The 23,915-nt window shown below is 34.5% G+C and overlaps 1 protein-coding gene across 5 annotated transcripts in view; it reads left to right on the top strand.

Annotated features, from left to right (window-relative positions):
* RANBP17 (RAN binding protein 17) overlaps positions 1 to 23,915 on the top strand; it is a 330,532-nt gene that overhangs the window by 49,217 nt on the left and 257,400 nt on the right. For all 5 annotated transcript variants that reach the window (XM_045501695.1, XM_045501687.1, XM_045501675.1 and 2 more), the window contains one exon: positions 14,247 to 14,352. In XM_045501695.1, coding sequence (XP_045357651.1) covers positions 14,247 to 14,352 — 106 coding nt within the window. The remainder of the gene's footprint in view (positions 1 to 14,246; positions 14,353 to 23,915) is intronic.

Below are 23,915 nucleotides of genomic sequence, written 5' to 3'. Positions count from 1 at the left end.
TTCTCTGTGAAGGGCAGGTTTTTTCCCCCTCCAGTTCCTTTTTTTTTTTTTTTTTTCCCCACTAAGAGTGAGTTTCTTGTTGGACTCCTCACACTGGGCATACCCTAGGCTTTCCGTTGGCCTTCAGGGAGAAATTCAAGTTCTCTAGTTGTTTCCATGCTTATGTCTCTAAATTTTAGCCCTCACATTTTTTGGCCTTTGAGTATTTATTTTACTTCATCAGCTCAGAAGTACATTTGGTGCCTTTGTGCAAATTAGACAAATACAGATGTAACATAGAGTGCACAGAATGGTGAGTAGCGCACAGGCTAAATTTTCATCCCTCCTTGTCTTTTTAGTTAAGTATCTTTTTATAGCTGTGGTTGCCCTTTAAGCCTGTGTTGTAGTATTTTTAAAACTTTGTTTTTGTCTAATGACTCAATGCTATCCCATGTAGTATCTTTTCAGATTTGTTTTCTACATTAATTCAGATTATGTTATGTTATAATTTGGTTTGTGTTTGGCCAGCTACCAATAAAATCATATTTTTCTTTTTAGTTTACATCCCAAATAGTGTTTGCTTCTTTAATAGTAAAGAATTAGTAGTTTTCACTTCATTGTGGTCAGCTTGATGCTCTGAAAGGCTTTTCAGCTGCAAAACAGCTCCTGGATAAACTTTTTAATGCATTGCTGGGCTTGAAATAAGTTCATGAAGTTTTTGACGTTCCTTCTCCTCCCCTGTGCTGCTCTACTCTCCTCTGTCCCCCCACCTCTTCTCATTATTTCTCTCTCTCAAAAAAAAAAAAAAAAAAAAAAAGAACTTTAAAAGAACTTTAACCAGAATGGAACTAGTCAATAGCAAACAAGGGCAAAAGGCAGTATTGCTTTCAAAGGCAAATTATCAACAGCAGTGATTAAATTGGTGGCAAAGCCTTAGGCCAGTAGCAAGGTAGGTGTACTGAACTTAAGATTCTTCTATTAAGTTGGATGCTTCAAAGGGGATAAAGTGGTCCCAAATTATTAGAGCCCGTTGACTTCCAGCAAAATAGTAAATTAAAATCTTCTCTGACAAATAGCAACCATAATTTAGGGCCTCGAGAATCCTGCAGATTAAAATCAACCAAATGAGTGTTCATAATTTAAAAAATAGTGAGCACACAAATAATGAAACAAGACATCATGAATGAGCATTGAGAGAAACAATAAATTGTATATTCGATTTGGACCTCCCAGAGGACTTAAGATATTATAATTGGATAGGAATGTAAAATAATTCTGTATGAAATATGTAAAGAAATAAAAAAAAAATAGAATCACAAATGAGCAAAAAAGAATATGAAAAATGACCAGACAGACTGAAGAAGACTCAAGTGAAATCTTTATTATTGAAGACAAATTTTTGTGACCTGAAATTTAATGAATGTATTAAACAGTAAGTTAGATCTAGCTGAGAAAAGAATTCTCAAATTGGCAGTTAGGTTTGAAGAAATTTTCAAGAATGTGGAGAAACCAGGAAAGTGAGAAAATTGAAAGAGAAATTAAAGGATGGGATGAAAGTTCAGGATATCAAATTCAGTCCCAGAAAAACAGAATAGAGAAGATGGAGCAGAGGCAATAACTGAAGATACTCTGTCTGAGAGTTTTTCTGAATGAAGACATGAATCCACCAGTATAGCAAACCCAACGTTTATCAGCCAAAACCAAAAAACAGCATTTTAATCAGACTACATAGTCCCAAAGACAGAAAATCTCAAAAGCTGCTTGAAAAGTATGAAATAGACTGATAAACTCACTTCTCAACAGTAAAAATGTAAGCCAGAAGATGGTAGAATATTATTTTTTAAAAATTGTGCCAAAATAACAACAATCCTATAATTACATGTTAGCTGAAGTATCTTTCAAGAACAAGGATGAACAAAAGACATTTTCTACCAGTAGAAAACCAGAAATATTTTCTACCAGTAAATCTTTGCTGAAGTTCTTCATTAAAAGTTTTCATCAGCAAAATGAAAAAGTAACCTACCCAATGGGAGAAAGTGTTTGCAAACATGTATCTGATGAAAGGTTAATATCCAAAATATGTAAAGAACTAATATAACTCAGCAACAACAGGTACATCAAAAGGCATTCAACGTCACTAAACATCAGGGAAAAGCAAATCAATGAGAGACCACCTCACACCTGTTAGAATGGCTTTTATCCAAAAGACAAGAGAAAACAAGTGTTGACAAAGATGTGAAGAAAAGGCAACCATTGTACACTGTCAGTGGGAATGTAAATTGGTGCAGCCGCTATGGAAAACAGATGGTAGTTCTCAAAAAATTAAAGATCAAGCTACGATATGATCCAGCAGTTCTACTTCTGTGTATTTACTGAAAGAAAACAAAAACACTAACTTGAAAAGATAATCTACACCCCTGTGTCTATTGCAGCTTTGTTTATGGTAGCCAGGACATGAAAGCAATCTAAATGTCCATTGATGGATGAATGGAGAAAAACTGTGGGGTGTGTGTGTTTGTGTGTGTGTGTGTGTATATATATGTATGTATAAAATGGAATATTATTCAGCCATAAAAAGGAAAGAAATCTTGTCATTTGTGACAGCAAAGATGGATCTTGAGGGCATTATGCTAAATGAAATAAGTCAGAGAAAGATTAATAACCATATGATCGCACTTATACATAGAATCTGGAAGTAAAACATAACAAAAAACTGAACTTATAGATACAGAGAACAGAGTGGTGATTGTCAGAGGAGGGAGTGGGGAGTGGGCAAAATGGGTAAAGGTGGTCAAAAGATAGAAACTTGCAGTTAAAAAATAAATGTCATGGGGATGTAATGGACAGCATGATGACTATAGTTAATAGTACTGTATAGTTAATAGTACTTGCAAGTTTTGGGGCCAGTTAATCTTTAAAGTCCTCACCATAAAAAAAAAGTTGGTGACTATGTGAAGTGATGGATGTTAACTAGACTTACTGTGGTAATCATTTCCTAATATATATAAATATCAAATCATATGTTTTATACTTGTAACTGATATGTCAATTGTATCTCAGTTTTTAAAAGTTGAGCAAGTTATTTGTATATAAAGCAAGTCTTAACAAATTTCAGTCACATAGCATCAGAGTCCACATTGTTACTAACTTGCAATTAAAACTAATGGCGAAAATAATAATAAACGAACTCTATACACTTGGGTATCTTCTAAGGCACATGAGATACCATGTTACTCCCAGTAAATTGGCAAAAGTAGCAAATCATATAGGAGAATGTAGATCAAAGGGAATTCTTATATACTTGTGGTAGGAGTATAAAGTAAATCAATCGGAAATGGAATGGAAATCAATTTGGTGTTATTTTGCTAAGTGGAACATTTGAATCCCTGCTGACCTGGCCCTTCCACTCTTAGGTATGTCCTCTAGAAAATCTCTTCTACACAAGAGGACATGTGTGAAAATATTCATAGTCTAATTGTTCCTAAGGACACAAAGTGGAAACAGCTCAAATACCCATAACCATTAAAATGAATAAACAGATCATAATGGTTACACAATAGAGTAATATATAACAGTAAAATGGAATGAAGTACAGGTATACTTATGATGAATTTCAGAGATAGGATAGGTGGTGAAATAAAGCAATTTTTGGGAAACTGTATATAGTATGAAACACTTAATAAAGCCCCAAACAAGTGAGACTAAAAATATATTGTTTTAGGAATATATGCCTAAGTGGTAAAATGAGAAAAAAAATTCAAGAGAATAATAAGCACCAAATACAGGATCATGGTTACCTCTCGGGTGGCAGGTAAGGGGATAAGCTAGGGGAAGAGTATGAAGGTAGGTGTGACTGTATTGGTAAAGCCTTGGTTCTTAAGTTGGATAGGGAGTTCACTGGTGTTTATTTTATTATACTTCATATCCATTACATATAGCTTCAGATATAGCAAATATTATATTACAATGTAAAAAACTTAAGATGTAAAATCAAATACCTGTTTTCCTACAAAAGGATACCAAATGAAAATATAGCTGTTCTGAGATATATGAATGGAATTAATGTCAATGTAATAATTTATTGATATTAAATAGGGGTATCTAGTGAATGAAGTCAGACCTGACTCTTGATTAATATAAATTCAGAGTTGTTATCATAAGATATACTATGTGTTTTTAATAATAATTCAGTGTCTAATGCTCAATACATAGAAAATTTTTAACATTTGTTTCATTGCTGCTTTTTTTTTTTTTTTTTTTTTTTTGGTAAAAAGGCAGTGGGGTGGGGCACCTGGGTGGCTCAGTCAGTTAAGCAGGGTTCCAGCCCCGTGTTGGGCTCTGCACTGACAGCTCAGAGCCTGGAGCCTGCTTCAGATTCTCCGTCTCCTCTCTCTGCCCCTTCCCCACGGACACTCTGTCTCTCTCTGTCTCTAGAAAATAAATAAATGGTAAAAAAAAAAAAAAAAAAAAATAAGAAAAACAAAAAGTCAGTGGGAAGGAATCTACTTTCAAAGATATCTCTGGTCTACTTAAAAATAATTGTTTTGTATTACAAAAAAAATGCCTAATGTGGCTCTAGTTTATACTGTTGTATGTAGCGGTATTCAATTTCTTTTGTGCAGACTAAACACTTCAGTTAGTGTTGAACAAAGAAAATTATATGCTCTCGTTATGTGTGCTTTAATTTAGATGCTTAATGGCTTTTAATGTTACAAAATAAGTTTATTATTATATTATGATCTCATTTGTATTATATTGTCTTGCTCTTCCATATTTGTGGTGATATGGTCATGGTTTACAAAAACAATAATCCCTAAGAAATAGGTCATTAACAGTAGTTAACGATTACTTGTGATCTATGGTAATGACTGATTTCTTTGGGATTATTGCAGTTATAAACCATAATTACAGATTATTACAGCAATAATTATTTTGTTAAAGGAAAAAATGTTCTTTGCTTGAACAGCTGCTAAAACAAGTGCCCTGAACATTTCAGAATAAATAGAAAAATGGAAAATTATAATGGAAATTTAGTCTCATTATAAAGATGATATTCAAAACAAATGTGTAGATATGAAACTTGTTTATTGGATATTTAAATTTCTAAATGTAATTTCGATTTACGGATTTACATGGTTCTTTAAACTTTGTGGACAGAATTCTGTAACCAAAGTACCATTTATTATTTTGAATACTGTCAGTCTAAAATTGTTGAGGTTTAGGGAAAGGATGTGTATGAGAAATACTACTTCTCAGTCAGTTAAATATGAAAATTATGTTTGATAGCTTAAAAATAATGCCTTTATATTCCGTTGTTGATTTCTAACACTAATCCTAATTTATTCAGGCAGTGGTTGTTAAGTTTCTAAGGTTAAGAAATGCCTGCTTTGTTGTTTGTTGTATAATAGAAGTCACTGTTTCCAAAAACAAGGAGAGTAAATAAACATTTTATTTTTCCTCTGAATAAACAAACCTCCATTCAGAATTTACCATAATTTCAGGAAAAAAAAATGCTCACAATTGATCTCATGCTATTTCTGCATAGCATGTTTTGATATACAAGCCTTAATTTCAAAGTCACAGAATAAAAGGAATTAAAAAATAAAAAACTTAAATTTGAGAAATTCATGTCCTGTATTTAGTATCTTTTGTTTTTCTATTATTGGACTGATACTCATCAGCTGTACTGAAGAAATCATTTTTCCCCGTTATCTGTCTCTCACTAGGTTCAATCCTTTGGGCATGGATTCTCTCCCTTTTCAGCCTACCCTAGACACACACCTATTTAGTTATATCCCTATAGCAGAACGTGCCACATAGGAAAGTACATGAATGTGTTTTACTTGGAATATATTTTTTTTAACTTTACAGTTTTTTTGTGTTTGTTTTACAAATGGCATTAAGAAAGTATATATGGCTGATGGTAACTAGCTTTAATTGCAATAAGCCTCTTTGGCAGAGAGGAAAAGCTCTTAAAAATTGTGTGACTTAATTTTCTTGAGCAGCTTCTAAAGTAAAACTCAGAAGAACATATAAATGTAGCATTGGTATGTTTTGGTTTTTGTAGGTTTGATATAGAAGAACTAAAAAGGGGATGGCTATTTTTATAATCATAATAATAGTAATAACAGCCAGTAGGTACTGAGCATTTATAGTGAATATTATTATGACCACTTTTCATGAAAAATATTATTTAGTGTTTGTCACAAGCCTGAGAGCCAGGTGTAAGTATCACCCTCATATTTATAGATGAGGGCATTAAATCCAAGTGAAATTAAGTAACTACCTTATTGATAGTAGAGGCAGGATTTTAACTCAGCCTGTGCTCTTGGTAGCTAAAATGTACTGCCTTCATTTTTTAATGTTGATATTTCAACAGAGAGAGATAAAAATTACATGCATGAGGAATTCTTTGACTATTTTTCAAGTAGGCTTGTTTTTATCAAGAGCTACTAAGCAGATGTTTCTGAGTTTACATTAGTGATAAGCCCCCAAAATAAGTTTGCTTATTTTAAGTTTAACTATTCAACACATACTTATTTCATGTGTCACATATACTTGGTTTTATTGCGGGCAGTTTGGGAATCAAAGGAAGTATGAAAGACTCTAGACATGATCCCAAAAGCAGATGCAGTCTCATCTGTGATTAAAATTTGGAGACAGAAAAAATTCAGGATTAGGAATTAAAATGTGTTAAATAAAAACTCGAGAGATTCTTGGCTTGTAAGATATTATTGGATCATTGTGGTCCAGCTAATTGTCAACGGTGGTGTCTGAGTATTCCCTTTCATCGATCTTGAGAGGAAGTAGTATCTCCTAATGGTATGAGAATGAACTCTTGGAACTCCATTGTCTGTATGGGAATCATAGCTCCGCAGTACTTGATAGGAATATTTGTGACATTAAATGGATATAAATATAGGTAATAGATAATGTTTAAAATATTGCCTAGTGCATGGAAAATACCATGTAAATGTTTGCTATTATTTTTAGTAATAGTCAAGCTTGCTATAAGAAAAACCAGTATCTAGGGACGCCTGGGTGGCTCAGTCGGTTGAGCCTCCGACTTCGGCTCAGGTCATGATCTTGTGGTTTGTGGGTTTGAGCCCCGCATTGGGTCTGCGCTGACAGCTTAGAGCCTGGAGCCTGCTTCAGATTGTGTCTCCCTCTCTCTGCCCCACCCCCACTCATACTCTCTTTCTCTCTCTCTCAGAAAATGAATAAACATTTAAAAAAAGAAAAAAAAAAGAAGAACAAGTATCTGTGGGGTGCCTGGTTGGCTCAGTCGGTTGAGTGTCTGACTCTTGATTTCGGCTCAGATCATGATCCCAGGGTCTTAAGATTGAGTCCTGTGTCAGACTCTGCACTGAGCCCCACTCTGCCTCTCTCCTGTTCGTGCTCTCTCTCAAATAAAAAACAAATAAATAAAAATGAATAAATAAATGAAAAACCAGTCTCTGAATATCTAAATTGATAAAACATATAAAGAAGGTTATTATTTATACTTAAATAATATTTTTCATTTTGAAAAAATTTGCAGTAGGATATTTTTTAAATAATGAATCCCATTGGGTAGGTAAATTATTGCACTGTACTCACCAAAAATTATGCTTGCAGTGTTTCAGATTCACATCCATTACTCAAAATGCGTATGTCCCATGCACAGTTGCAGCATAATCTATTAATAATGACCTCTGTAAGATTCTGAGAAATATAGCCACATCTCCTTATTTGGAATTTATGATATATAACATTGCTATTAACACTGAATTAGCAAATATTAAACTATTGTTTCTAGGGTAGATACGGGGTTAGGTTCCTGCAGCCCCTGGTCACAACATTTTTGTCAGCTGATGAACATATAACCTTGTTTTATATGTGTTCCTGTTTTAAAACACCTTGTTTAATGTATATTGTTGATTCATTAACATTGGACTCATAGCCATAGCGCTCATGTCTGAATGAAGCTTATCTAACACATGTATTTTCTCTATGAGGCACATAACAGACTTTTTTCACATAGGACCACCATGTGGCACTTCACTATTCTTGGGCAGTATTTTAAATAGTAAAATCACCAACAGAAAGCACAAATTTGAGTATAAAAAAATTGGGCACCAAAAAGACCATGAAAGAATACTTACTTGTTTATAGTATGAAAGATGAAACAAGAAAGCAGAGTGTTGCTTTGTTTTACCTAAGCTTGGAATGTACACATTGGGCAGCTTAGATTTTGTTGTTGTCCACTTACACATGAATGGTCACAAGTATTTTTGGAGTTACAAATAAACTTTACCAAGTTGACAAATTTTTAGATAAGAGAATCTGCAAATGAAGAAGATAGACTTTATTACATCTTGGATTGAGTATGCTTTGAGAAGAAATTGCTTTTGTCTTATTTAAGCAATAAAAATATAATTACCATTGACATTCATTTTTAGTAAGGACTCTACATTTTAATGTTTACTAAATTGATAATAAAATGTTAACTTGTTCTTGCCTGTTTCATGCTATCTTTTCTATGTAATGATTTCTTTTTCTTTTTTTTTTTATGTAATGATTTCTTAATTCAGTAACTTGTTCTTGCCTGTTTCATGCTATCTTTTCTATGTAATGATTTCTTTTTCTTTTTTTTTTTTATGTAATGATTTCTTAATTCAGTAACCCATGTCTGTTGATAACTTACAATGTGCCAGCACTGCTTTAGGCTCTGGAAGTACAATAGACAAAAAAATAAATAAATAAAAATTAAAAAAAAATCACAGTTATCATGCAGTTGGTATTCTGTTGGAATAGACAGGTAACAAAGCAAGATAAATACCTAAGATATATTAGAAAGTGTTAAGTACTAAAAATAAAACCAATGAAGCAGAGAAGAAGGGTATGAAATGTTGGCAGATTATGTTTTGGTTATCACTTACCAAAACTTAGTAGTTTATCAAATAATGGTCATTTTGTTATTATCTTTCAGTGTTCTCTGGTATTCATAAGTCTTAGCTGGATGATTCTCATTTGGGATCTTTCAGGCATTGTAATCAGATGACAGCTGGCATTGTAGTCACCTGAATGATTCTTTACTCACAAGTCTGGTATCTGGGCTGGAATGTTTGGTGAATAGTCTCTCATTGGCATTTTTCTCTCTGCATTGCTAGCTTGGGCCTCTTAATAGTATGATGTTCTCAGGGTATGTGGTCTTTTTACGTGGTGATTGGCTTCCCCAGTGTGAACATTCCCTAAGAGACTGGAAGAAGCTGTTGGTTCTTGTAAAGACTAATCCCAGCACTGGAATAATGTCACTCCCACCATTTTTTTGGTCAAAGCAGTCACAATCCAGCATACACTTATAAAGAATTGGAAGAATAAATTCCACTTTTTGATGGCTTGTGCATACATGCAGAGAAAGAATTGATGATGGTTGTCTGGAAGGTGTGCTACTTACAGTAGGTATTAAAAGTTGATAGGGTGGCTACGGAAGGCCTTACTGAGAAGGTGACTTCAAAGTGAGGCTGGTCAACATGGTTGTATCTTTCTCTAGTTATATTAAGCTGTGTAAGTATAGGCAAAGACTAGGTAGGGAATTGGATTTAAACAGTCATGGGTTTGTAAGATGAGTGTGTCAGAGCAAGAGAGGAATTGAAGTGGTATAAAGCAGATTATAATGATTGAGCATAGAACTGAAGCTAAGTAAGCAGGGTAGAGAAGACATGAAGTTTGTAAGAGACTGAATAAATGGCAGATCCCAAAAAACTAGTACAACTAATAAGAGATTAGCAAAGTGGCAGGATATAAGATCAGTAAACAAAAGCCAATAACATGTCTATATATTACCAATTAATCAAAAATGAAGATAAGTTCAGGTAAAATAGCATCAAAAAAGAATAAATTACATAGGCATAAGTTTAAAAAAAGGGTTAGACTTATATACCAACCACTATAAAGCATTGTTGAAAGAAATTAAAGATCTGACTATGTGGAAAGACACCTGTGGTCATGGATCACAAGACTTGATATTGGTAAGATGGCAGTACTCCCCAAATTGACCTATAGATTCAGCACAATCTTTGTTAAAATCCCAGCTGGCCTCAGCGCAAGAATTGACATGCTGATCCTTAAATTCATAAGGGAATCCAGAAGACCCAGAATATTCAAAATTAGCTTGAAAAAGAATGAAGTATAAGGACTTACACATCTTGATTTCAAAATTTATTAAAAAGGAAATGTAGTCAAGACAGTGTGGAATTGGCATAAAGATAGACACTAGAATAGTGAAATATAATTGAGAGTCCAGGTATAAATCCTTCAATGTATAATGAATTGCTCTTTGACAAGAGTGGCAAATTCAATTCAATGACAAAAGAATAGTTTATTTGACAAATGGTGCTGGGACAATTGGATATTACATGCAAAGAATAAGACCAATATCTCCCACCATATACAAGAATTAAGTAAAAATAAATCATAGACCTAAATGTAAGAGTTAAAACTATGAAACTCAGAAGAAAACATAGGAGTAAATCTTCATGACTTTGGGTTGGGCAGTGGTTTCTTAAATGTGACACCAAAAGCTGAAGTGACAAAAGAAAAATTCAAAAATTTGACATCAGAATTAAAAATCTCAGAATGTTTCAAAGGATACCATCAAGAAAGTGAAAACACAACCCAGAGAATGGGAGGAAATATTTGCAAATTTGATATCTGATGAGGGACTTGTATCTATAATATATAAAGAACCCTTACAGCTCAATAATAAAAAAAGATAAACAGCTCAATTTAAAAATGAGCAAAGGATTTAAACAGACCTTTCTCCAAAGAAGACATGCAAGTGGCTGGTAAGCATATGTGAGGATGGTCAACATCATTAGTCATCAGGAAAGGATATATTAAAATTACAAGGTACCATTTCACACTCACTAGGATGGGTATAATCAAAAAGATAATAACAAGTGTTGATAGGATTTGGACCTTCATATATTGCTGGTGGTAATGCTGGTTTAGAAAGCAGTTTGGCCATTCCTTAAAATGTTAAAAATATATGTATCATATGACTCAGTAATTCCATTTCTAGGTATACCCAAGAGAAATTATCCACATAAAAGCTGTGCACAAATATTCAAAGCAACATTATTTTTTTAAGTATTTAAACTCTAGTTAGATGATATACAGTGTAATTTTAGTTTCAGGTATACAATATAGTGTTTCCACATTTACATACAACATCTGGTGCTCATCACAACAAGTGTATTCCTTAATCCCATCACCTATTTCACCCACCGCCCACCCACCTCTCCTCTAGTAAATATCAGTTCTCTATAGTTGAGTCTGTTTCTTGGTTTGCCTGTCTTTTTCCCCCCTTTTGTTCATTTGTTTCTTAAATTCCACATGAGTGAAATCGTGGTATTTGACTGACTTATGTTTTACTTAGCATAATACTCTGTAGCTCCATTCATGTCCCTGCAGATGCCAACATTTCATTTTTTATGGCTGAGTAATATTCCATTTTGTGTGTGTGTGTGTGTGTGTGTGTGTGTGTGTGTGTGTGTGTGTATGATATATACAGATCTATCTATATATATAGATATCTCTATATCTCTCTCTATATATATATCATGGACAAGACACTGGGCTGTTTCTATAAATAGCAGCATTATTTTTCAAGTCAAAAGGTAGAAACAGTCCAAATGCCCATCAGCTGGTGTATAGATGAATAAAATGTGCTATGTCCAACAATGGAATTTTTTTAAAATATGGTTGATACACAGTGTTATATTAGTTCCAGGTATACAACATAGTGATTCACCTTTTCTATACATTATGGTATCCTTACCACAAGTGTAGTTACCATCTGTCACCATACAATACTATGGTAGTATCATTGACTGTAATCCCTATGTTGTGCCTTTTATTTCCATGACTTATTCATTTCATACCTGGAAGCTTCTATTTCCCCCTCCCATTCACCCATCTTGCTTGTCCTTCAACACCCCCCACCCCACCCCACCGGCAACCATAAGTTCAAACAATGGAATGTTGTTTGGCTATAAAAAATGAAGTACCAATACAAACTACAACATGGATGATCTTTGAACACATTATGCTAAGTGAAAAAGACAGTTACAAAAGCTACATGTTATATGCTTTGTTGACATGAAATGTCCAGAATGGGAAAAATCTGAGGAGACTTAAAGTAGATTAGTAGTTGCTTAGGGATGGGGGTGAATTGAGGGGTATGGAGTGGAATTTCTTTGGTGAGAGATGAAATGTTCTAAAATTAGGTTGTGGTGGTGGTTGTACAACCCTGTGAATTTACTTAAAAACAATGACTTTTATAAGTGGATGAATTGTATGGTATGTGAATTATATATTTCAGTAAAGTTGTTAAAGAAAGTGATAGGTTCATCTGTTGGAGATTCCCAGTAGAATGAAGGATTGTTAGTGTTGGAAGATTCATCTTTGTATATGTTGAAGCCACTACTGATTATAATAGAAGTCTTGTTGGAAAGAGTGACAGCAAGCCAGGAATGAACACCTTCAAAAAGTAAGGGAAAATAACTGAGGGAGAGTAGATCATTGCAGCCAGAAAGGATATTTGGTAGTATAGTTTGATGACATAAGATGTCAGCTGAGTGCTTTTGATGGAGGGAGAATGTTTTGGAAATAGACATCAGGAACGTCAAGAACACCTCCATGTTGTAGGCCTGAGATACAAGTGTGGAAGAGAGATCACTTGAGAGGACCCACAGAAGTAGGGTCATCAGGGGATAGCATGTGTTACTAATAGACTTTTATGTTAATCATAAAACAATTTTGAGTACATAGGCAACTTTCTTAGTACCTTCAGCTTCCTAGATGGACTTTTTGTTCTGTTACTTTTTAAAAATTAATTATGTGTATCTTGAGGCTTGAGTCTGTTTTATGAATTACTTGATCAAATTAGTGTTTTTGTCTCCTATTGAATCTGTTTCACATTGTTTATGTCCCAGCCTGCATAATTGGGTCTATTCTGATTTATTCATTGTCGTTTTATAATACAATAGGGGATGTGGATATTTGCCAGGCTATATTTCTAACTTACAGGAAGTTTGTCACCTCAATAGGCTGATGTCTGTCTTGAAGTTAGAGGGAATTGATCAGTTATAGAGTAATGATGGCTAGTATTCACAAAATATAGAAAGAATGTGCTGTTTTTCTACATGAGTTTATCCTTCCTAAGTCTTCCAACAGGCAAAGACATCCATAAGACTATTCAAATTAATACCCTTGAACTTTAGTTCACTTCAGAAGGTTTCTCAATACAGGAACATAATTGATTTGTTTCTCAATACAGGAACATAATTGATTTTGGTATTATGCAATAACCTGGTCAACTTTGAAGAATCAGTCCCTAAGAATAGCACAAAATTTCTTTTTAGCAAGATAACTGGTATGTTGTTAATTGTTCATAAAGGTCTTGAAAATTTTGGAGAACCCGACACATGGATGAGTGCTTCTAAGTTGTAAAATGATATATGCCTTAAATAAAAATCATTCAATAAGTACCTCCATTTCTGAATTACTCAATTTTGTGAAAACTGTAGATGCCATGCATGCCACTGTTATAGTTATTTAAGCCCTTGCTAGTATTGCCCGTGAAGTTAATTTTGTTGTCAGACTATGTGATTTGAATGGTGACAATCTTGGATTTTAAAAAGTTATGTATAAAATACAACAGTCTTGTATTTTAAAAAGTTATGCACAAAATACAAAGGCGATAAATTTATTACCATCTATTAGGTTCAAACAGGGACAATACTAAAAATGATCAGGCTGGTATTATCATAACATTGACCATGTTTGGTCAGTGACCAGAAAAGATGCTGGTCTGTGGATTATATTAGTACTTACTTACAGCCCTGGTTCTACACATTACTTTAGGTGTTTTGTTAGTCCAATTTAATTTTAATTGTAAGTCTTCATGGTAGACACTATTTTCTCCATTTTTCAAATGAAAACCCTAATGTGTAAAGGGGTAAGTAACTTACGCAAGATCACATAACAAATTGTTCGAGTTGGGATTTTGAACATAACTTTAACTCTGTAAAATCTGTAATTTTTACTGTTATGCTGCCTTGATAAACTTAAAACTCCACTCTCTGTCAAGGACTGAGTTCACAGTAGTTTATCATTTGTTTGGAAGAATAGATCACTTTGCCAATTTCAGAATTTTCTGCAATATAAACATTGTTTCTATCAATACCTCCTAAACATTTCTCTTTCCTGTTATGTTTTAGGACGTCTTGCATGGCTGGTATACTTAGTTGGGACAGTTGTTGGAGGAAGGTTAACCTATACCAGTACAGATGAACATGATGCTATGGATGGAGAATTATCCTGTCGGTAAGTGATGGCCATAAAACTTACAGAAATTTACTAAGTAGTTAAGAAATTTAGTTATTATTGAACTGGAATTATAAGATAAAGCGTTTCGTACTTGGCCATTTGAGGAAGGTGTTATTTTCTTTTTTACTGGTGAGAAAACTAATAGAGGTTAGAGGTTAAGTGATTTGTAGAAGTCAAATCTCTAATAAGTGTTATAGTCAAATATACTTTAAACTTGCGTCTAAATAGTGTTTAGACTTGCGTCTAAATGAAGGTTTAAGTTGCTTTTTATTTCTTAGGATCTGACAAAGCTTGCTAAATTGGTGTGTGTATTGGGTGGTGGCAAAATTGGGGTGATATATGTGTGGTCAAAAAGCAGTGGATAGTCAGTTACCCAATACAAGCTTTGTTTGTGATTGTTGACTAGATTTTCCACCTCATGACTATAGCCTTAATAAGAAGCAATGAATTACTTGCCTTAACACTGAGGAAAATTCCTACATATGAATAATACACGTGAGTTGGTTTTCTATATATTTTAATTTATTTTTTAATAAAATTTTTCTTTATAACAAAGTCGTATGTGTTTTTATTGGACACTTAAAGATTTCAAATAAAAAGAAAAGTCATAGATTAATTTGAAGGTAACTATTACTGTCATTTTGCTAAAGACCTTTGAATTTTTTAAATTAATGCTTGAGGGTGTATGTACATTTCATGTGTCTTTTCCAACATTTTTTAAACAAAAATTATACTAGAATACTGTTTTGTAAACTAAAATGGGGACAATAATACCTAATTCATTTTGGGCTATTATAAGGATTAAATGAGTTAATATTTTTAAGATGCTGAGAACAATGTCTGGCAAATGGTAAGTGCTATATTACCAAACGCCATCTGCTCCACCCCTGCCCCACAAACACTTCTCTTTTTAAAAAATCAAGCATAATATTGTGATTTTACCTAGACATTAAATATTCTAAGCTGTTCCTTAATTTAAACATACCCTGGTCTTGGGAATTTTAGGTTGTTTCCCAATTTTTCTTCAGTGTAAACTGCTTTGAGGTGAATATTCTTTTAGAACAAAATAATTTCATTAGAGTTAATTCCTAAAGGCTGTAGAGTTGGTGGAATGGTCTACAGCATGTTAAAGAGTTTCAATACTAGTTTATTCTCTGAACTCAAAGGCTTTGAGAGTTAACCATATTTTCTGCAGTTGAACCCTAGATAATAGGATTATCTTTCCCAGGTAACAGTAAATATCTTGTGTTAATTTTGTATTGCTTTGGTTACAAGTGATGTCAAACATTCTTTTCCATTCCTATTTTTCCCAATTGTGTTTTCTCTGTGATTTTTAAATATGTATAGATTGTACCATTTAGCTAGTTTTCTTTTGTGATTATCTTTCCTAATTTGTTTATAAGAACTCAGTATATATCAAAGATCTTAATATTTTGCTATTTATTTTGAAAATGTTTTCTCCATGTTTTTAATTTGTTTTAGAAATTTCTTTCTTACTGGATTTAAATATTTATATGTTCAGATCTATGAAATTTTCCCTTCATATTTTCTCCATTGGTCATGCTTAGAAAAGTTGTTCCACACCTGGATAATAAAAATACTCACCTATGTTTTCTTCTAGTTTTTTTATGGTTTCAGTTTTTTATATTTAATTCTTAATATATTTGACATTTGTCTTATATACTTTTTCCAGAGTTTACATAGTGTTAACCAATTAATGTGAACCTCATCCTTCACACATTTGAAATGCTGCTTATATCTTTACATGAAAATTTTAGGTCTTTTTCTAGGCTTTTCATTCTTTTCCACTGATCTTGGAAGTCTGTTTTCCTCCGTGTAGAATAGAAATATAAGGCAAGTAATTCATTGCTTCTTACTAAGGCTACAGTCATGAGGTGAAAAATCTTGTCAACAATCATAAACAAAGCTTCTATTGGACAATTGACTATCCATTGCTTTTTGCCCAGATGTATGTCACCCCAGTTTTGCCACCACCCAGTGGCAAAGTTCTTAAAATTATTATACCTGGTTGTGGCATTCTCCTTCCTTACTAACCTTAAATATATTCCTAAGTGTTTAATAAATTTGTTGCCATTTTGAATAGAAAATTTCTCTTCGTTCCATATTCTTTTCTACCTTTAAACTAGCCCTTTCCAGTGAAACTGGAGTCTGAATGGAACACAAATATTTTCAGCTTTTCTAAGATTCATTATTTCCAATATAGAATAACTTTAAAATATGAATTGGGGCATTCTTAAAATGCTTTGGTTAATTTTAAACAAAGTGAATAATTTGCCTCCGTGCTGTCTTTTAATATAACATTACATGTTTAATAAAGTGGAAAGTAAGTATACTTTTTGCTATAGTTTGATTTTTTAAAAGTTTTCATCATCAAGCAGAGAAATACCCACTGGCATTATTTTCCTGAGAAATATATAACAGGAAATGAACAAAAGCAGGTATATTTGCCAAGGAAATAAACAAAAGCAGGTGTATATTTGCCAAGTAGAAAATTTTAATTTTTTCTTTAAGCAACAAATATATTTAACTTTAATATTTGATTTGCATTTTAGCCGTTCCCTAGAAAACAAAGCATTAGGTGAAGATTATGGTCTAAGGTTTTATTGAAGAGTGGGGAGAAAGGTGCATTTTCAAGGAAGGAAAAATGAAGGAAAAGAAAAATTGAGAGAATAGGAGAAAACAAATACAGTCAATAATCCTCATCCACAGATTCCAGTTTTGCAAATTTGTGTACTTGCTAAAGTTTATTTGTAACCCCAAAACCAACACTTCTGGTGCTACTGCAGTCATTTTTGGATATGTATGTGCGTGGAAATTTGAGTTGCCTGATACCCATTTTCCCAGCTTTGCCTTCTTATTTCATACTCTAATACTGTAAATAAGTGTCCTTTACATTGTCTGTTTAGTGCCATATTTCTCACGTTTTTGTGCTTTTTGTTGGTGGTTTTACTATTTACAATGGTCCCCAATGTAGTGCTGAAGTGCTGTCTGATGTTCCTAAGCACAACAAAAAAGCTGTAAAGTACCTTACAGAAAAAATACGTATATTAAGTAAGCCTCATTCAGGTCCAAGTTGTGCTATTAGCTGTGAGTTCAATGTTAATGATCAACAATACATATTAATAAATAAGATGTCTTTAAAGAGAAACACACATAAAACAAGGTTATTTGTTAGATTGGTTAATGAAAACATTGTCACCAGTGTTCCTCAGGAACCTAACCCTGTATTTCCTCTGGGAGCACAGTGGTTCAGTATTGACTAATACAGTTTTCATAATGCCTTTTGAGAACATAACTACCGTGAATAATGAGAATCAAGTGTATAAGATGGTACATTACAGACCTTGTTGCTTGCTGTTACAGGAGTTTTTCCCAGAGGCCACATGGACCAATGTGTTTCAAAACAGTTCATGGTGGTGGCAGGATGGGGGACTAAGGGCAAGGCATTTTTCTGTCTGCTTATTTCTGTGTCCCGTTTCTTACTAGTTAGTGTCTACTCCCGGGGTGCTCAACCTTTTCATACTTCATAGTTGTGTTCCCTGGCCTCTTTGAGGTATTGCTGGGGAAGCCAGAGCTTCTATTGGTCCTGTTGGGGTGGGAGGTAGGGGCTGGAGCTGGCCTAGGCCTCACCTCTTCCCTGGGTAAAGATTTACAATTGCAGGAAGTGTGTGAATCTTACTGGAGCCAAAAGACAAGTGGTTGAGGCCAGGGATGGGGTGAGAGGTAGTGGTGAGGTTGGTGTGTATGTAAACAGGGCTAAGCAGATTCAAGATCAAGGTGGGGCATAGAAAAAATATAAATATCTGTTGTGAAATGTTGAGATTTTGAATGAAATAAGAATGTGGTTTTATGTAGAATTTTAAAATATCAATTTCATATGAAGAAGTTCCAAGTAACTGGAACTGTAATACTGTTGCCTTCTGTGTATTGTTACATGATACCTTTTTAACTCCTGGGGGAACAATACCAAATTAGAAGACCGTGAAGCTTCTGCCAGAAACCTATGTGCTATTTTATCAGGAAAAGGTTAATATTCATAAAAGCTCCCAATATTGTGATAATTATAATTAAAACATGTTACTTTAACATATTTAAATATGCTACTTTAACTTGGCAAATAAATATATTTGTGCTCAGGCCATGCAATTCTAATTAAATAAAGATAATTTTATAGTCATTTCCGTTTCATTCCTCGTTACCAGAATGTAACCCTCTTGAGTGATTACCCAGAGACTGTGTTTTATTCATCCTGTGTCTTCTCAGTTTGCTCGTGCTAATAGAGCGACTGCTGCTTTTAGGCTTATTCTTCTCAGTCACACACCCCCCCGCACCCCCCACTCCGTCTCTCCTCACTTCTCTGGCCTGTTCTCCAAGTCATCCCTCATCACTCATGAAACCTCTGGCAGCTAGCTCGGAGTCTTGTTCTCTCTCTCAGACTCTGCTGTCGTATGGATGATTTCAGCTTCTTTCCCATTAGATCGTGGTGCTCTACTCCGTTCATAAGCTTCCAGTGGCTTCCTGTCACACACGTGACAGATTCCAGAGTCCTTGCCAGGGCTCAGAGCCTCTTGTACTACTTCTCTGACTTCATTTCCTCCTCTTTCTCATTCAGCCCAACCACAAGGGCCTCCTTGCTATTTGAGTATTACCAGTATGTTCTCACTTTAGGGCCTCTGCACTTCTCTGCTAGGAATGCTTTCTTCCAGATGTTTATAGGGTACTCCTTCACTTCAGTCAAGTAGGTCTATATGCAGCTGTCTCTTCCTCTGATTTCCCAGTCTATAATAACACCCTATCCTAGTTTAGTTTCTTCCTAGTCTTTATTACCCCTTATGTTTATTTGCTCATTCCACTAGTGTAAGGAAAGGAATAAGCTTTATCTGCTTTGTTCACCGTTGTATTTTTACCTCAACTGCCTGGCAAAACCTTAACCCTGAAGGAATTCAGAGTTTTCTCTAACCCGTTAAGTGATAACAAAAGAATTGCATACCTCTATACAGGTACCATTTGTCAATCAGAATGCCAGTTTTCACCTCAGCTGAGCCCTCAGCATTGCTCAGTGATTCTGTGTTGCAGTCATTGTTATCTTCTAACTTCCAGATACCTGTTGAACTGTTTCACTTGCATGTTCTGTTTCACGTTTGTCTTCAATTCAGTGGCTAACATTAAACTTCTCTCTTCTATCCACTCCCAGCCCTGACCCTCTTCGCGTGTCTCCTTGCCATCTACTCGATTGCCTAAGTCTGAATCCTGGAAGTTATTCTTAACTTTTCCTTTTTTCTCTCTCACCAGCATCCATGTAGTCTTCATTTTCAAATACTGTCAGCTCTACCTTCTAGTTATGCCTTTTAGTCCAGTTGTTTCTAGCCCTTGCTGTTGTAGTTCCTATCATCTTTCACCTGGATTCATGCTACAGTTTTAAGTGGACACCTTGCTTCCTCTCTGGCTTCCTGAATCTGAAGTACAGATCTGATTAGGTAGGTGCTTTGCTCAAACTCTGAGCAAAGTACTTTCCATTGCTACTGGGTTTAAAATCAGCATGGCTCATCAGGTTCATAATCTGGCTCCTGCCTGTCTCATTAGCTTCATCTGACTGCTTTGTAGCCATATTGAACTTTCCTTAGCTCTGAACTGAGCCATGCCTTTTCTTCCCTGGATAGTTCTCTGGATAGTTACACATGTTTTCTCCTTTCTCTCCACACACTCTTTCTTTGCCGTTTTCCATCCTAGAATGTTAAGAATCTTCCCCAATTTTTTTATACTGTTTATGATAGTACTTGTCATTCTTTAATTCCTTATTTTATGTCTTTCCCTGCATAGACGATAGGTTTCTGGAGGACTGAGAATATATATGTCTTGTTCACTTATATTCTGAACTCCTGATACACACCTGCCACATAGTAGGCCCTCAGATATTTGTTGACTAAATGAATACTTATTTATTTGGATATCTAGGGGAATATAAACAACTGATTATCCAAAATTCATCTCTTTGAATTTGAAATGCTGTGCTTTATACTTGGATTGAAATTATTTAATGATATACTTATCTTTTTATTCCCCCCATGCTCTTTACCAGAAATAATTTGACATAAAGGAAACAGTATGTGTAGGACAATAAAGTGAAACTGGAAGTGAATATTATATATATAATGCAAGTTTTATTCTTAAGCACTTTTAGAGGTAGCCACAGATCTTTGAAGGACACTGTGGCAGAGGTTACTAGCTGTCCAGCATTTCTTCTTCCCTTCTTCTGCAGTAATAGAATACCTGATTCTTATGGTGGGTATGTGGCCACCTGAATAAAGACCAGATTTATTAGATTCTCTTGCAGCTAGGTATGGTTAAGTGATTGTGTTCTAGGCAGTCAGACGTAAGTGAATGTGGTGTGTGCCAGATGTGTGGACCTGTTGGGTGGAGCTGAAGAAGCCATCTTAGGCCACAAAGTGATTGTGTGAATGGAGGCAAATGTAACAACAAGATGTGAGGAACCTGAATCCCTGATGCACTGTGGAGGGCTAACTAGTCCTGGAGGACTGCCTTGGATATTTGCTTGAGTGAGAAATAAATACCCATATTGTGTAAGCCGTGGTTATTTGGACCTTAGGCTTTTGCAACTGAACTTCTGGTACAACTACCAAAACTTCTTTGACAAATGGATCCTGTACCCTGCTGGGAACTCTTTCCTGCTTTCCTGCTGGGATGCCATTGCCTTTTAGGCAAATGCAAATCACCAGCTTAATACGAGTTGTAAAGACATCCCAACAAACTGTCTTTTGGTTTCACATCTTCCTAGGATTTTGGAATGTATGCTATAAAAAGGAAATAAAAGTAAACAAGAGAAAGTACATAGAACCAACAGAGAGCTAGAGTAGGAAAAGGGAGGTCCCACTCAATAAAGAATTCAGAAACAAGATATGCCTGTTTAAGTCACTTGAAAACTCACCTGGATCTAGACACAGTTTGCTGAATATATCTATTTATTTAAAAATTACTCCAACAATCTGCTAATTAAAAAATACCCAGACTAAAAGCTTTGTCACTCCTCTAAAAATTACAGAACAAATACATCTTCTTAGGAAAAAAAAACCAAACAACCGGTTATAGTAACCTAATTCTTAAATGTAATCTTCAGTAACTTTACCTTCATAAATTTTAATGGTATTAAAAATATTTGGTAGGTGAAAGTTACTTTTAAATAATATAAATATAGGAAATAATAACCATAAAATGGTATTCATCATATTATTTCATAACACTTTGGCAAGAATTACCAACTTTTTAATTTGTTTAAGTTTATATATTTATTTTGGAGGGGGAGGGGCTGAGAGAGAGTGGGAGAGAGAGAATCCCAAGCAGGCTCAATGCTGGCAGTGTGGAGCCTGACATGGGCCTTGAACCTATGAACCGTGAGATCAAAGTCAGATGCTTAAATGACTGAGCCACCCAGGTGCCCCAGTACTAACTTTTTAAAAGAACTTCATATGCTATAACTTAGATACTTTGTAGAATTCATTGGAAGTAGTTCTATTTCCCTGAAATAGGAATTTATATTCAAAATGAGATGGTTAGATTTTGACATAGTCTTAATATTATACATCTATTAAAAATAATGTTTTGGAAAAGTTAAATAATATGAAAAAAATAATTGATCGAGATATATTTAGTTAGGTGCTAGAACAGAATAAAAGGTCCAGTAAAGTAATCTGAATGCATACATGAACCTAGTCTATATGATAAGGGATATAATTGAAATGGTGAGCAAAAGATAGACTATACAAGACAGAAATGGTGTTGAAACACCTGGGTAGCCATCTGGGAAAAAATAATGTTGATCCATATCTCACAAGATGTGTTCAAGATAAGTTCAAATGTATCAGAGAGGTAAATGTAAAAAAAGAAAAGAAAAGAAACATAAAAATACCTTATATTCAGGAAGAAGACCTTTTTATTATGTAAAATCATAAAAGAAAACCTGATAAAAAATTTTGCATAATAAAAACCTAACAAAAACTTCTGTATGGCATTAATCACATTACATAGGCAAAGGGCTCAGTTTTCTAATATATGTGTATATGTGTGTGTGTGTGTGTGTGTGTGTGTGTGTGTGCGTGTGTGTGTAAAGAATTTCTAGAAATCAGCAAAGAAAAGAGAGCCCAATAGAAAGAATTGGCAAAGGATATGAACAAACAGGTCACAGGAAAGGACATATATATGGCTTAAAAACACGGAAAAATTTTAACCTCATGTACGTGACAGAAATACAAAATAAAACTGTACTGAGATACATTTTTCAGATATTAATAAATTTTAAATTTTCATATCATCCGAATTATCTTATATGAGTGTATACAGACACTCTCCTAGACTGATGATAGATAAATTGTTTCAGTTTCTGTGGAGAGCAATATGCTAATAATCATCAACGTTATAAAAGTTTATATTCTTTAAACTAGTTGTTTCACTGTTAGAAGCATATATTGTAGCTGTACATGTGTGAAATGATTGTATAAGATGGCTAATTGCAGCAATTTTGCAACAGCAAAAAATTCTTAACTTCAGTGCCCATGTGTAGGGGCATGTTTGAAAATATTATGGTATATTTCTACAATGAAATGTTAAACAGCTGCAAGAGAGAATGAGGAAACTCTTGATGTCTGACATGGAAAGATCTTAAGATCAGTTATTAAATGGAACAAGCTAGGTTTGGAACCATAAGTATAGTGTACGTTCCATATGTTTAAAAGAGTTGAGAGGAGAATATTTAGTCATATTTGCCTGTATATACAGTTAAAAAAATCTCCGGAAGGACACATAAACTATTAACAGTGTTCCTGTGTGCATGCATGGAAGGAAGTGTGTGGGTTGGCTAGGCACCAGTGCCTTTGTGCAGTTAGAAAAAGGAGACAAAGGTGCTGTTCCTCAACAACTTGTACTCGTAGCTCTTAGAAAGATTATTAAAATAAACAGATTTTCTTAATACTAGGCGCTTAGCCGTCCACTGGAAATTTTTTTTTAAGTTTTTTTAATGTTTATTTATTTATTTTTTTGAGAGAGACAGAGACAGAATGCAAGTGAGTTAGGGGCAGAGAGAGAGGGAGACACAGAATCCGAAGTAGGCTCCAGGCTCTGAGCTGTCAGCACAGAGCCTGACGCGGAGCTTGAACTCACGGACCGTGAGATCATGACCTGAGCCGAAGTCGGACGCTCAACTGACTGAGCCACCCAGGCGCCCATTTTTAATGAAAATAGATAATAGAAGGATTTCTCTTTTGAAAATTCTAGACTAAGCTTTTCATTATATTGAGTTAAACTTTTTCTCTAGGAAATTTAACTTAGCCTTTAGTTCATTTATGATTATCTGGTAATAATAGTTGCATACCTGTATTAAAAATATTTGATTTTAGGGCTCCTGGGTGGCAGTTGAGCATCCGACTCTTGATCTCAGTTCAGGTCTTGATCTCAGAGTTGTGAGTTCAGGTCCCAAAGTGAGCTCTATGCTGGGCATGGAGCCAACTTAAAAAAAATACTTGATTTTA

This window comes from Leopardus geoffroyi, chromosome A1, assembly GCF_018350155.1.
Source record: "Leopardus geoffroyi isolate Oge1 chromosome A1, O.geoffroyi_Oge1_pat1.0, whole genome shotgun sequence".
Lineage (NCBI taxonomy): Eukaryota > Metazoa > Chordata > Mammalia > Carnivora > Felidae > Leopardus > Leopardus geoffroyi.
The sequence above is the reverse complement of the archived record's forward strand: the minus strand, read 5'-3'. Positions and strand labels throughout refer to the sequence as shown.